The following is a 16,302-nucleotide window of genomic DNA, read 5'->3' as shown; positions in this document are numbered from 1 at the left end:
ACATTTCTGTCAAACGTTGTGTCCACATGAACTGATTCAACTTTCTTTGATTTTCTTACCTGGATTATTTAGCATGCATAAAGACACACATCAAATTGTCCCAAAATATTATTTTGAATCCTTTGTGTCATAGGGATAAAGAGTAATCATCTGTTAAACATGAATATGAAATGAAGACTGGTCAAGCATACATCCTCCACCCTCATCCTGAGCACCGGTGTCCCCTAGGGCTGTGCGCTGAGCCCCCTCCTTTATGCACTGTTCACGCATGACTGCCAACCCATCCATATCTTCAACACTATCGGTAAGTGTGGAGATGATACGACAGTCAACGGGTTCATATTAGACAACATCAAAGCCGCATACAGGGAGGAGGTTCAGAACCTGACAACATGGTGTGCTAACAATAACCTGGTCTTAAACACCAAAAAGACCAAGGAGATTACTGTGGACTTTAGGACCTCCAATAAGATCACAAAAAGTCCTGTCCACATCAACACAGAGGCTTTGAAGAGAGTCCCAGCTTCAGGTTCCTGGGAGTCACCATCACAGAAGAACTCTCCTGGGCTAACAACACCTCAGCAGTGGTGGGTAAAGCACATCAACGCCTTCATTTTCTGAGGAGGCTAAGGACAGCCAACCTCTCCCAAAAGCTGCTTGTGAACTTTTACAGATGCACCACAGAGAACATCCTAACAAACTGTACGACAGCCTGGTACAGCAGCTGCATCAATGCGGACAAAAAAAGCCCTCCAGCATGTTGTGAAGACAGCACAGCACATTGTTGGCATTGAGTTGCCACCACTAGAACATCTTCACAGCACTTGCTGTCCGAGGAGGGCTAAGAACATCATAAAAGACATTACACACCCTGGACACCATCTGTTTCAGTTCCTCCCATCAGGTAGTAGCGTCAGATCAATCTGCACACGCATAAATAGACTGAAAAACAGCTTATTTCCGAAAGCTGTGGCACTAATGAATTCAGACATCCCCTCAGTCTGATGAGACTGATGTGCCACCACCATTGGGCACATGCAATAGCAATATTTGCAATGTTGACTTATATGTCACATTAAGCCACTTCATGTCTGTCACACCGCAGCTTTATTGCATCTTTGCTGATGTTTTTGCATCTTGTTGCTTCTATTTTGTACTTATATTGTTTAGACTGTACTTTGTATTGCTGAAATTTTATATTTCTTATCTCTTTCCTGTCTTATTTATTCTTTGTATGCACCATCAGAGGTTGACACAACCCCAATTTCATTGAAGTTAGGGAAATTGAACTTTTTGATATAAGGTAACTACTGAATACCCTTTTGAGCTAAATAATCATAGTAAAGATAGCGCCACATCCTACCTTATATTCAAGTTTAACACTTATTCGTAAATTGCACATTTCTGTGTAATGAATGGCCTGTAATTTAAAGGGTTACCCAAAAAACAAAATCATCCACAACAAACCTGTTTTTCCACTGTGTATTGACTTACATCTCCGCAGTGTTGAACTAAAAACACTCATATCTGTAAAAAAAAAAAAGAAGCTTATATTGTATATTAAGATACATCTTTAACTCACGTCTCCCCATTGGCAGAAGTGTTTGGCGGCATTCCACTGCAGTTTCTGGTTCCTCTTGTTGCCCACCACTGGCGAGCGGCCCCTAGACAGGCCCCTCTTGGTTATATTGACATGGTGGCCCTTCATCCACTCTGGCCAGTTGCCTCGATTACATCGGTGGACAAAACGGGCGCACTCCAGGAAAAGGGAGGCTCGAGCGACCACTGGCGCCTCCTGGAGGAACCAGGAAGTGAACTTGAACGTTACTGTCACGGGTAACACACATTCCTGATGCATGTTGTTATAATTAGTGGAACTGACAATGGGCAGGTACTTCCTGATTCAATATGACAGTGATATTGTGGTGCTGACTGGATACATATTGAGACTTTTCAAGTATAACAATGGATGTTGTGTTGCTGTTAAGCCCACTGAGAAAAATTTGTAATTTGTGATATTGGGCTACACAAATAAAATTGATTTGATTTGATTTGATTTATAAATACTGTGATTCCATATTACTATTTTTTAAGACTCCATTTATCCTGTATCCATCTTGCATTTAGTTCTAGAGTCAATTCTTTGCATTGATTTCTTTCACTATTATAAAAGTAAAGTTAACAAACTAAAGTTGTTCAAAGTAAAGCTAGCTAAAGTTGGCCAATATCCCAACTCCTCAAAGTCTACATTTTTGGACATTTCAAATTTTACAGTATATACTTTTGGATCAGACCCATGTTTTATGTGCCCTTACTTGGCTGGTAAATGTATATACAGTGCCATGAAAAACTATTTGTCCCCTCCCTGAATTCCTGTATTTTTGCATCTCTGTCACACTGAATGGTTTCAGATCTTCACACAAAATGTCATATAAGACAAAGAGAACCCAAGTGAACACAAAATGGTTTTTAAATGATCATATTTTTATTGAAAGAAAAAGGTTATCCAACACTGTCATCGCCCATATGAAAAAGTAATTGCCCCCCTGAACTTAATAACTGGTTTTGTCACCTTTAGCAGCAACAACTGCAACCAAAACCTTCTTCCTATACTTGGATATCAGTTTTTCCCATCGCTGTGGAGGAATTCTCGCCCAGTCTGTGCAGATTTGCTGTAATTCAGCGACACTGGAGAATTTTCAAGTATGAACTACTCGTTTAAGGTCCTGCCACAGCATTTCAATGGGGTTCAATGGGGTTCACTTTTCCTAACACAAAGTAAGCGAGCAAAGTCTAATGAATGGGGTGCAAAAAATTGTCCATATATACCACAAGCGATGTTGCAGCACGTGAAGGAGAGGGTTTTTTTTTGGCGCCACTTGTGATTTCTCCCTCTGCAAATGAGTAAGTGTCTAAGTTATTTATTCATTACCAATGTAATTTTCTCAAGTTTTAATCATTTCCTCAGTCATTTAATTTCCATTCATTCTCTTTAATTAATTATTAGCTGGTGTTACTGTTGACCGGAGAGGAAACGGACATGTCAAGGAAGCTAGCGTCCATTTTGACCAATGAAAATAGGTTGGAGGTGGCGCAAGTGCAAAAAACTTGCTGGCCTGTTTGCTGGCACATGGAGCAGGTTGGGACAGCTTCATTGGGAAAAACTGAAACAATCTGATGTTCGCTTGTTCGCTTGTTAGCTCATCCACATCATGTCCAGTTAGGAACCAGTGTGAGGTGGATTGACTATGGTGTTTTGGATCATTGTTCTGCTGCATAACCCAATTACACCTCTGCTTTAGATCATGGACTGATGACCAGACATTCACCTTCAGAATTTTCTGGCAGAGAGCAGAATTCAAGTAAAGTTGAGACAGTTTGATTTGTATAGCCCAATATTGCAAATTGAAAATGACGAAAAGACAGGAGGCGGAGCTGATGGTGGCAGAGTTGAAGATGCTAAGATTTTCATTAGGAGTGACGAAGAAGAACAGGATTAGGAACAATTATATTAGAGGGACACCTCAGGTTGGATGGTAATAGTGTGATCCTCCCACGCGCTACGTCCCCCTTGTGAAACTCCTCACTGTCAGGTGAAAAGCGGCTGGCGACTCCACATGTATTGGAGGAGGCATGTGGTAGTCTGCAGCCTTCCCCGGATTGACAGAGGGGATGGAGCAGTGACCGGGACAGCTCGGAAGAGTGGGGTAATTGGCCAGATACAATTGGGAAGAAAAGGGTGGAGGGAATGTTTAAAATCTTTTCTTACGGTTGTTTTATTGCTTTAGAATGAATGAAAATCAATCAGCAGAGCAGCCATTCACCTTGTTTAATTTTACATCATGAAAACCGTGATGTTTAAATACATTATACTCCTTTAATAAGGACTTTGAAATTATTATAGCTGATCTCTGTCATTTATTATCAGACTTGGTCGCTTTCGTATGAGGGTCCATCAAAAACGCTGCATATCAATATACTTGCAGGCAAAATGTCTTTATTAGGTAGATTTTTGCAGCTTGAGCACTGCATATTAACAATGTTTTTTTCCCCACATTTCTTGTTCAACTGACTTGGGCGCTGTGCAAAATCCTGGTAGGCGAAAGAAGGGTTTGTCAACAAGTCCAAGCACTGGAGAAGGGGAGATATGTCCACCTGGTGGAAATTTGCACTCTACAGAGTTCACTCCTCTAGTTGATAAATGAAATGTAAAATGCTGAGAGAACATACCAGGTCAAGAGCAGCGGCCAGGATGGAGGCATCGGGGATCGTCCCCGGCTCGCAGCAATTAAGGAGGAACTGGAAGCGTTTCATTCCCTGACGGATGGCGCCAAGGTTCACCACGTTCTTGTTCTTCATGGCTTCCTGACTGGCCGCCAGGCGCTCCTGGAAACTGTGAGGTCCTGGTAAAGAGAGAGGGAGAGAGAGAGAGAGAGAGAGAGAGAGAGAGAGAGAGAGAGAGAGAGAGAGAGAGAGAGAGAAAAGGGAGAAGGGATGGGATGATGGAATACAGTTGGGAGTAAATATGGAGGAATGAAGGCAGTGAGGAGAGAAGAGAATGTAAAAGAATAAAAGGCAGAAGACAAAACAAGATGATAGAAAGGGAGAAGAAAAGACAAAATGGCAAAGGAGAAGAGCACAGAAGAAGGAAGGAGTAGAAGAGGAGGAAGAAAAAAAGCAAATGGATGAAAGTGTATAACAGATCAAGAGAGGGCCAGATGAGAAGAAAAGAGAGAATAGAAGAGAAAGCAGTCATAACAAAACAAAGATGAAAGTCTACAAGCAAAATCCTCAAGACAATCTCAGCACCACTAACACCAACACAATGTTCTCATGTCAACACAACGACAGCTACAACAGCCATCCTGGAGGTTTCACAAAACACTTGACAGAGTCTAGTGAAATGAAAGGCAAACAGCCACCGGCTATGGTTACACTTGTCTTAAACAAAACTACTTTTTATCATCCAGTTACTTCAACACAAGTGACAGGTCTGGACAAAAATCCAAGTTCTAGATAGTTCTGGGAGAACGCATTGAAGCCTCAATGTGCACATTAGCACAGTAAAAGACATGACACTAACTGAAATTAGTCAACAAATCAAAAAGGTTAATTTAGAGACCAGATGTGGACGTACAGCGATGCAGTTTTATTAAATCCAATCTGTATAAATGTAGATTTCAAATAAGTTTAAGTCACAAGTGGAGCCATAGTGACAAAGACCAAATAAAGCCATGTGGACCATTCTGGTTTACTGACTGGTTTAATGGCCTGAGCATGGAAAACACCACAGCACATCAACACAGAAGAGTCAGAGAGACGAAGAGAGAGAGAGAGCATTGAGGGCACCATGCTTCATAGTGGTACAAAAATGTGTTGGACAGTAAAAGATGGTTTGTCAGGTTGGTATTCTTCCCGAGCCCCGATGTACCCTCGATTTCTCTCTTTCCAAGTGGGTCAGAGTGGAAACTTCACGGATTAAAGGGGTCGCTTTTCTCTCTTTTACAGATGAAGAGAGCAGGGACGGTATATTGGGTGAGAGGTGAGCAAGGTTTGAAACACAACAAGAGAAAAGGGAAGAATTTTATAAAAATAACACTGTCGCAGCGGTTTGCGTTTTCTTTATGATGTGCAGAGGTTGTACATTACTCTAGAGAGGTTAAATGGTAAAAGGTTAAATGTAAATACTGATGCAATTAAACTACTGAGGGCATTTTGAGAACAGTAATATCGTCTCAGGACACTTACTGAGGTCCACAAGGATGTGTCATTTTCAACAAATCTTAGACTGGTTTGGGAAAACTTAACATGTTTATTTTCCAACTCAATAGAAAGAATATCTCAGTAAGAGAAAATCCATACCTTGCAGTTACACTCTAAAAATCTTTTTGGCAGAAGAAAACATATCTACTATCCTCTAGGGGAAAAGTTGGTTTTCAGTTGTTATGGTGAAAATAATCAATTTTATTAACCCTTCTTTCTCACTGCTCTCTGATCTCAGTGCTACCCTTCTGGATAACACTGCATTGACATATAGCGTTGAATTTTGGTAATTTTTCAATTGGTTAGTACACATAATATTTTTAGAGACAAAGGGCTCTAATTTCTGGGTCATAGCGCAGCCAAAGGCGCTGCTGCTAGTTCACTGCGCAAGTTGATCTAAAGCCCTGAACCCCAAGAAGCGGCCCACGGGCTAGGTCCAGAGCTAGTAAATGTCGTGGCCCGCACTGACCCATTGGCACTAACATACCTGTGAAATAAAGCGTGTGCTGCGCAACTATATAATGACCTCACCCCACACCGTACACTTGACCTATGCCATAGGTGCTTGACTAGACAGAGCCCCTCACCAGCTAAGTCACAGATAATCAATAACTGTCCTCATCTCATCTCATCTGGTCTCATCATCAGCCGCTTCTCTAGGTTCAGATTGTGGCAGCAACAAGCTAATTAGGGCACTCCAGACGTCCCTCTCCCCCGCAACGCCCTCCAGCTCCCCCTGAGGGATCCCAAGACTATCCCAGGCCAGATTGGACACGTAGTCCCTCCAGCAAGTTCTGGGTCTACCCCGGGGTCTCCTCCCAGCTGGCATGCCCGGAAAACCTCCAAAGGAAGCAGCCCAGGAGGCATCCCAATCAGATGCTCGAACCACCTCAACTGGCTCCTTTTGACGCGAAGGTGCAGCAGCTCTACTCCGAGCTCCCTCCGGATGTCCGAGCTCCTCACCCTATCTCTAAGGCTGAGCCCAGACACCCTACGGAGGAAACTCATTTCAGCCGTTTGTACCCGCGATCTCACTCTTTTGGTCACTACCCAAAGCTCATGACCATAGGTGAGGGTTGGAACGAAGATTGACTGGTAAATTGAGAGCTTTGCCTTCCGGCTCAGCTCCCTCTTCAGCACAACGGTCCGGTACAACGTCCACACTATTGCTGATGCTGCACCAATCCGCCTGTCAATCTCCCACTCCATCCTACCCTCACTTGTGAACAAGACCCCAAGATACTTGAACTTCTTCACTTGACGCAATAACTCATTCCCAACTTGGAGGGAGCAATCCACCATGTTCTGGTAGAGAACCAGATTTGTCGGTGCTGACTCTTATCCCGGCCATTTCACACTCAGCTGCAAACCGCCCCAGTGCACGCTGGATGTCACGTTCTGATGAAGCCGACAAAACCACATCATCTGCAAAGAGCAGACATACAATTCTGAGGTTCCCAAAACAGACACACTCCTCACCTTGGCTGCGCCTTGAGATCCTGTCCATGAATATTGCAAACAGAATCGGAGACAAGGGACAACCTTGGCGGAGCCTGACAGCCACTGAAAATGTGTTTGACTTTGTGCACAGCTCTTAATTTGGTTATACAAGGACCGGATGGCTTGTAGCAACTGCCGCGGTACCCCATACTCCCGTAGTACCCCCCCTCCAGAGTGCCCTGGGGGTACACGGTAATAACTGTCCTAAACCAAGAAAATGGCCTGCACGAAACAGCGACGAGGAAAACCATCAGTTCAAATCTGACTGGACTGATCGGTTTTGTTTCATTTTACCAGACCACGCCAATGCCAAACCGGCATGCTTGATATGCATGCAGACCGTAGCTGTCTGCACATCAGATGAGCTCAAGCGGCACTTCAACACTATGCATGCTGCCAGTTTTAATGCCAACTAACCTACAAAATCAGATCACTACAAACAAAAAAATAGCAAATACGACAACGTCATACAAGCACTCCATTTCTACCATCTGTAACTCAACGTCGGTGCAAGAGAGTACAGCAGCTGTATCACTGCATGTTTCATGGAACCTTACTAAAGCTAAGAAGCCATTCGCTGATGCTGAGTTGATTAAAACATGTGCAATCGATATGGTTGTTAAAGTTTTAAGTCATGATGAGACAAACAAGAAAACGGCTGTGGAGCTATTAAAGCAGGTGCCATTGTTGGCTAACACGGCAACAAGAAGAGTAGAACTTTTAGCAGAGGAGTGTTTTTCCAATCTACTCACTGATTTGAAGAAAGCAGAAGCTATATCACTAGCCATAGACTTGTCCTGTGACCGAACCGATATAAAACAGCCATCTGTGTTTGCAAGATTTTTTGATGGGAAGACCTTTACATTTTAAGTATACTTGTTTCAAATTTTCAATTCTGTGGCCTGAAATGATACTGAGCAGAATTTCTAGTTAGCAGCTGAACGTGTCCTTTGTTAAAACCTTATTTTTAATTATTTGTCTATTGGTAATAAGTGAAATCTATCAAAATAATAATTCTGAATATTGATTTTTTGTGAACTACTTTCACACAGAACTGACTTCCACATTAGGCAGGATAACATATAGGTTAATATATTCAAGCGGTGTGATGTTCTGGCGTCCTGTCCAGGGTGTCTCCCCGCCTGCTGCCCAATGACTGCTGGGATAGGCTCCAGCATCCCCGCAACCCCGGTTGGGATAAGCGGCTTGGATAATGGATGGATGGATATTCAAGCAGAAAACTGGATTATTTAAGAAACAGCTAAATGTTGAACAGTTTGCCATAAACATCATTAGAGCAGGAACCACAAACTGAAACCCAATAGAAATTACACTGATCTGAAGACAACAACTGCAAGTCATGGATATTCATATAACATTTAAAATAGTTTATATCATATGGCATAAACTGTTTTAAATGTTATATAGCAGTGTTTGAAACTGTCAGCACTCAAAATTGAAACGCTCTCAAACTTTGACACTGTGGATTACTTCTCTGCAACTAATATCTGTTCTTAGCTGAGCAGCATCTACCAAAAAACCAGGATGTAAAAGTGCTTTGACTGGGAAGATATAAATTTAAATCCTTGGACCTTTGTTTTACTCGCTGGCCGGACCAATCTAATGAGAGGATCAATAAAGCAACAGCATTATAAACGTCAATCGCAGACTGTGGTTAATTTGTGTTAAGAAAGTCATCAATTTCCCAGTCCGCGGTGGTGTAGCGGTCTCAGCATCGGCTTTGTGTTGATGCAGTTGTCCACTACGGACCGGGGTTCGCGCCTCAGTCTCGTCAGATCCGACTATGGCCGGACTCGATGAAGCAGCGATAATTGGCAACACTGTCTCCAGGAGGGGGGCGGGGTCGGCTTGTGTTCGTCACATGAATACGTCTCTGTGTGTGTCAGAAAAGGCAGTTCGGCCTGGATTCGCCTTGTCACGAAAATGGGGAGGCGTCTCCTTCGAGACTGCCGGCCGGAGAGATGCAGTTGACAAACGCATGCAATACGAGGATGGGTGTTTGAATTAAAATAGGGATCGACTGGCCGCTAAATTGGGAGAAAAAGGGAAAAATCAAAAATACATTCGAAAAAGAAAAAAAAGTCAGTCATCAATTTCAAGTCAATTTTATTTGTATAGCCCAATATCACAAATTTGCCTCGGTGGGCTTTACAGCAACACAACATCCTGTCCTTAGGCCCTCGCATCGGATAAGGAACGACTCCCTAAAAAAACCCTTTAACAGGGAGAAAAAACAGGAAGAAACCTCAGAGACAGCAACAGAGGAGGGATCTCTCTCCCAAGACAGACAACGTGCCATGGCTGTTGTGTTTACACAATACAACACTGAAAGAGGATAACAGAATTATAATGGAATATAAGATATATGAAGAATATGATGGGGAGGATGCCAAGCAGTGTCCAGATGCCCCCAGAACATCCCAGGACCTGAGTCACGCGACTGCCATCACCATGTAGACCTGACAGGAGGACAGACTACGCATGCACACAGGGGAGACTCACATCACACCATTCACATATGTGGGAGAAGAGACAAGAATAAAAAGAAATAGTCCTATTATATACTCTATTTAAGCCATAGAGTCTATTATAGTCATATTACACAGTCCAATATAAAGTAGTCATAATATAGTCTATTATAGTCTGTTTGAGTCATATTATACAGTCTATTATAGTCATATGATAAAGTCTAATCGAGTCATATTATACAGTATATAATAGAGCCATATTTTAAAGTTTGATAAAGTCATATTACAGATTCTTTTAGTATATAGTTCACTGACGCTGGCACTTGTGCACAGTTTGTATGCTTGTGTCGGGACCTGCTGAAACTCTTATGATAGATTACTGTGACTGGTGGGTGAGATTGGTCTCTATGTTCTCCCGGCCCAGACGCCCAGTCATGCTCAGAACCACACATCCCGTGTTAAAGGTTCGAGATGCAGTCACAGCGGGATGATCCAGCGCAGCATTGAGAATGATGGACGCACAGACGGACACGAAACGACAGACCGCGGCTGGCAAAGACAGACGACATACAAACAGACAGCCAGACAGCCAGACAAGTGGGGTCAAGGAGAGTGAGAGCGTGAGCGAGAGAGAGGACGGTGGGGTGGGGGCAGGCGAAGGTCAACCCTGCCGAGGGTGACAGGGGGTGGGGTCTACCATCTTTCTCTTCTGTGTGGTGAAGCTTGGATGGATTCCGCCTGCCAGACCTCCATTTACCGAGCCTCTTGAAGAAATTCTCCTCCTCGTCCCTGCCGTACTCCGGCCCTGCAGCGCCCCCTTCTGATAGCTTCACTGCACTGGTGAATTTCACCTGGGACACACACACACATACACACAAAAACAAGTGTCTCCAAAAGATAACCAATACCACCAGAAGGAAAGAAACAAATGAATGAAATCCATTACACATGGACTGATACCGCTGCCCTGACACATGGCTGTTGTAACACACATTTCCCAGAGAGAAACTGGACATCATGTCCCCTGCTGGTTGATTTAGGAATGTTGTACATGAAACGCCCCCCCCCAAAAAAGTTTGAAGATGTTTGACCCATTTACATCCACCCTTTACATCTGTGTATTAGCATCTATTTAGGGTTTTTTTTAACAATACTCATTCCAAGTGTTCCTCAATTATAGTTTCTGTTTGTCCTAATTTAATCAATTTTTTTCTAAATCATGTCCTTCTTTTTGTCTCAGCAGTTTCATTGAATGTAAAGGCACTATAATGAATGCATTACAATGAATGAAATGTGTTATATAAATAAAGATTGATTTGATTTTGATTTGGAGAGGATAGCAAGTAAAGGGCCAGTGACCTCTGACCTTTGAACTCTGTCGTATGAAGGAGAGACGGTCCACCGAGCTGATGTCCAACAGATCCTCCACACCGTCAGTCAACCCAGATAGAGAGGAGCGCTTCAACCAGTTACCTGATGTGACCCAAACAAACACAAACACACACACACACACACACACACACACACACACACACACAAACACAGCAAAAACAGCATTAAGGAGTATACAAGGAGGTGACATGCACATGGATACACACAGTTACCTGATGCGACCTAAACACACACACACACACACACAATAAAACATGGGTTAGATAAAGAGGGAACGGTCATGGCAGGAAAGTGCTCAAAATAACCAAAACACACGTTGAGCATAACTCGGCTGACAAAGCTACACAGAACAGGGGGTTCATTCAAAAATCATTTTCCAGACACACTTTGTAAAACCAACAGTTTTTGGTGAACACACAAATTCTAAGCAGACGGAGGAAAAAATTCTAGTGTTTAGACAAGAGACAGGCGTCAAACAGTATTTGCAAATAAATTTTGGGGATTCGATTTTAACCTGTGCTGGTGGTACACAGGTGCAGTTTGCCATGTTGGAGAATTTAGTCCATCTTATTTATGAATGTCAAGTCAGCAAACACTAAATCTGATTTCAGCGGTCCTGATGCAATAAACCCCATGCACATTGAAAACAGCAAAAGGAATTATCTGCACATATCGTTTGATCCCGCTGGGATACACATCACGTTTTAAAGCCACGCCACATAAATAGAGAACGTTGTTTTGATGCATATATGGAGATGATACCACGTCCACATACGTAAGACAGAGAGCGTGATTGGTAGGCGGACTGTCCCACGGCATGCTACAAGGGACAAAACACAGAAGACAGACCCAGATAGAGATGAAGTGACTTTGCCTCATGGAAAGACCTTTTCCCACAGCAGACAAACAAAACACAACAAGTTAAAGTGAAGAGCAGCAGATACAAGTCGATGCATGAACTAATGAGAGCATGGTCATGGACATACACATTAAGATCAAATATGGAGAGCAAAAAAAAAAACATTTGGAATGATTGATTCTGTATATATCTCAACAACAGTCTGCATTCTGCAAAATCAGTCCAATCGTGTAAGTAATTTGCTTTTTTGATAAGACATGTACAGGCTGAGCTGTATTTAGAAAACACAGGAGAAAATACTTCTAATATAGGAAAAAAGTTAAAACTGGCTGCTCCTGGAGATTATATGCAATAAAATGTGTGCAGGCGAAGAAAGACTCAAGAGAAAAAACAAAAATAGTCCATAAGACTGTGATGCTGTATGCACCGGCATGACATCACCTCTGCTGAACTACCCATCTCTGACCATAACACTGTGTTATTCAAAACCAACCTACTGCTCAGTAAATAAAGGGTGCATCGTACCATATCATTATATATGTAAACCCCGCTGAGGCAAATTTGTAATTTGTGATATCAGGCTATACAAATAAAATTGACTTGACCTAATCCAGGTGATCTCAGCATTTAATAACCTCGAACCCCATTCCTGCTCCCACCTCCTCTCTCCCTGATCTAATGGACTACCGCAATAATATTTTATCTTCTACACTTGATACTTTAGCCCCCCTGAAAACACGGGTTCTCTCATTTCTCCATACCGCTCCCTGGTACACACCTGAATTAGGTGAGCTCAAGGTTATAGGTCGGCGCCTTGAGAGGCTTTGCACCAAGACTGCACTTGCTGTTCACAAACAAATGTATTCGGATCATATACTCCATCCATTATCCAAACTGCTCATCCTACTTAGGGTTGCAGGGTGCTGGAGCCTGTCTGGAGCTCTGGGCAACATTCTGCTGGGAAACCTTGGGTCCTGGCATTCATGTGGATGTTACTTTGACACATACCACCTGACTAAACATAACTGCAGACCAGGTACACTCCTTCATGGCAACGGTATTCCCGGATGGCAGTGGCCTTTTTCAGCAGGATAATGTGCCCTGCCACACTGCACACATTGTTCAGGAATGGTTTAAAGAACATGACAGATTTCAACATGTTGCCTTGGCCTCCAAATTCCCCCAGATCTAAATCCAACTGAGCATCTGTGGGATGTGCTAGAAAAACAAATCCGATCCATGGAGGCTCCATCTCGCAACTTACAGGACTCAAAGGACCTGCTGCTAATGCTTTAGTGCAAGATTCCACAGGACACCTTCAGAGGTCTTGTGGAGTCCATGCCTCAACGGGCCAGAGCTGTTTTGGCATCACGAGGGGACCTACACAATATTGGGCAGGTGGTTTTAATGTTTTGGCTGATTGGTGTATACAGCAATGAACTATGAATTATTAAAAAATGCAAATGTAAAATTGTTGTAAAAAGTTCATTTTGTCTGTAAGTGTACAAAGATCCGAATCAAAACGCTTCACTCACATTACTACATCTAAATATTGCAATGTAGTCCCCAACCTGAGATAAGAATGCTACCTCCAGAGGATGACTTTATCACTTTCCCTCCTTATTACTGAAACACAATACTGGCCCAGACATCCACAAATGGCCTCAAGTGACGTTTTAATCAGAGTTCAGTGTAGAAGGAATGAACCAGCTCAAGAGAAACGATTTCAAAGGTGGAAATGTGGGGGTGCTGATGTGTCTGGTGTTCTCCTACCGATGGGCAGCTTGAGTTTCTTGCGGAGGGAGATGCGACGGGAGCGCGAACGTGAGCGGCGGTCAGTGGTGGTGCCGGAGTGGGCGGTGGTGCACTCTGATGTGTCCTGCTCTGATTGGCTGCTGGTGTCACTGGCAGCACTCTGCGACTTGAACATCTTCCTCCAGAAGTCCTTCCTGCCCAGAAGAGCACCGGGAATCTGTTCTTCACTGTGGAGGTCAGAAAGAGAGGCGAGAGAGAGAGAGAGAGAGAGAGAGAGAGAGAGAGAGAGAGAGAGAGAAATGTGACGAGAAATTTCAAACAGGAAAACCAGAGATGGACATAAAAGGCAGACAAATGGCACCAAAATAACAACTGCTCATGGGAGAGTAATAATTAAAAATAAAGACATCTTTCTTAGATAGACTTCTAGATAGATAGATAGATAGATAGACTTCTAAAAAGGAACCTTCCAAACAGTGGCATCTATCTGGTCAACAGTTCGTTTGTTGTATGGTGGTCGAATGTAATAAATAGGAAGCACGGTAGTGCAAAGGTGCCATCAAGTAATATCAATGTAAATAACCATTACAAGGATAAGAAATGTGCATGGGTGACAAAAAACAAGTCAAAGTGATGTGATTTTCTCCAGGAAATGGGCTTTTTAGTGTCTGTCTTATAACTGTTTTTCGAAAACACACACAAAGGTTGAGAATGAGAAGATATTGAGTTTGAAAATATTGATTGAAATGCATTGCTTAAGAGAGGTAAGATCATGTCGGGGGTAATCTCACTGTTCGGGGGTCTGGGGGGGTCGACTGGAGATATAACTACGACACTCATCTGCAGCGCCGGACGCCTGACCCTTCTCCGTGGATACACCCGCCTCTGACCTGTACACACGCACACGCACGCATGCACACACACACGCACACACACACGTATGTTCAGAATTAAACTCCTCCCGTCTGATGCGCTACGGAAAAATAAAACAAACAATCACAGATTCTTTTTCTGTACTTTGAAAAGTGTCAGTGAGGCTGTGGGGAAAGTTTAGACCAGATCACTATGAAGACACACTCAGTGTTTACCTATAAGAATGACTATATATCAGAACTATAGAGAACATCATGTCAGTGAAATAAATTGTATTATTTTACTCCAATAAACTTGTAATGAAATAAACATATTAATGGTTTTATTATACACCCCCCCCCACACACATATATACACTACCGTTCAAAAGTTTGGGATCACCCAAACAATTTTGTGTTTTCCATGAAAAGTCACACTTATTCACCACCATATGTTGTGAAATGAATAGAAAATAGAGTCAAGACATTGACAAGGTTAGAAATAATGATTTGTATTTGAAATAAGATTTTTTTTACATCAAACTTTGCTTTCGTCAAAGAATCCTCCATTTGCAGCAATTACAGCATTGCAGACCTTTGGCATTCTAGCTGTTAATTTGTTGAGGTAATCTGGAGAAATTGCACCCCACGCTTCCAGAAGCAGCTCCCACAAGTTGGATTGGTTGGATGGGCACTTCTTTGAGCAGATTGAGTTTCTGGAGCATCACATTTGTGGGGTCAATTAAACGCTCAAAATGGCCAGAAAAAGAGAACTTTCATCTGAAACTCGACAGTCTATTCTTGTTCTTAGAAATGAAGGCTATTCCATGCGAGAAATTGCTAAGAAATTGAAGATTTCCTACACCGGTGTGTACTACTCCCTTCAGAGGACAGCACAAACAGGCTCTAACAGGTACTATTTAATGAAGATGCCAGTTGGGGACCTGTGAGGCATCTGTTTCTCAAACTAGAGACTCTAATGTACTTATCTTCTTGCTCAGTTGTGCAACGCGGCCTCCCACTTCTTTTTCTACTCTGGTTAGAGCCTGTTTGTGCTGTCCTCTGAAGGGAGTAGTACACACCGGTGTAGGAAATCTTCAATTTCTTAGCAATTTCTCGCATGGAATAGCCTTCATTTCTAAGAACAAGAATAGACTGTCGAGTTTCAGATGAAAGTTCTCTTTTTCTGGCCATTTTGAGCGTTTCATTGACCCCAAAAATATGATGCTCCAGAAACTCAATCTGCTCAAAGAAGTGCCCATCCAACCAATCCAACTTGTGGGAGCTGCTTCTGGAAGCGTGGGGTGCAATTTCTCCAGATTACCTCAACAAATTAACAGCTAGAATGCCAAAGGTCTGCAATGCTGTAATTGCTGCAAATGGAGGATTCTTTGACGAAAGCAAAGTTTGATGTAAAAAAAATCTTATTTCAAATACAAATCATTATTTCTAACCTTGTCAATGTCTTGACTCTATTTTCTATTCATTTCACAACATATGGTGGTGAATAAGTGTGACTTTTCATGGAAAACACAAAATTGTTTGGGTGATCCCAAACTTTTGAACGGTAGTGTATATATATATATATGTAGCGTTTTTTCTGAAACCGTCAACGGTGTTATAAGTGCTCAACTAATGAGGGGCGGACTATCAACGCAGATACAGAAAAAAAAAGTTTTAATGCATAGCAGTA

General features: G+C 42.6%; 1 protein-coding gene across 1 annotated transcript in view; it reads right to left on the bottom strand.

The window, feature by feature from the left end:
- LOC130131608 (protein unc-80 homolog) overlaps window positions 1-16,302 on the bottom strand; it is a 106,067-nt gene that overhangs the window by 50,214 nt on the left and 39,551 nt on the right. Inside the window, 6 exon segments of the mRNA XM_056301372.1 lie at window positions 1,583-1,795; window positions 4,231-4,403; window positions 10,450-10,603; window positions 11,119-11,225; window positions 13,777-13,985; window positions 14,550-14,648. Coding sequence (XP_056157347.1) covers window positions 1,583-1,795; window positions 4,231-4,403; window positions 10,450-10,603; window positions 11,119-11,225; window positions 13,777-13,985; window positions 14,550-14,648 — 955 coding nt within the window.

The sequence above is a fragment of the Lampris incognitus genome, chromosome 21 (assembly GCF_029633865.1).
Source record: "Lampris incognitus isolate fLamInc1 chromosome 21, fLamInc1.hap2, whole genome shotgun sequence".
In the NCBI taxonomy this organism is placed as follows: domain Eukaryota; kingdom Metazoa; phylum Chordata; class Actinopteri; order Lampriformes; family Lampridae; genus Lampris; species Lampris incognitus.
The sequence above is the reverse complement of the archived record's forward strand: the minus strand, read 5'-3'. Positions and strand labels throughout refer to the sequence as shown.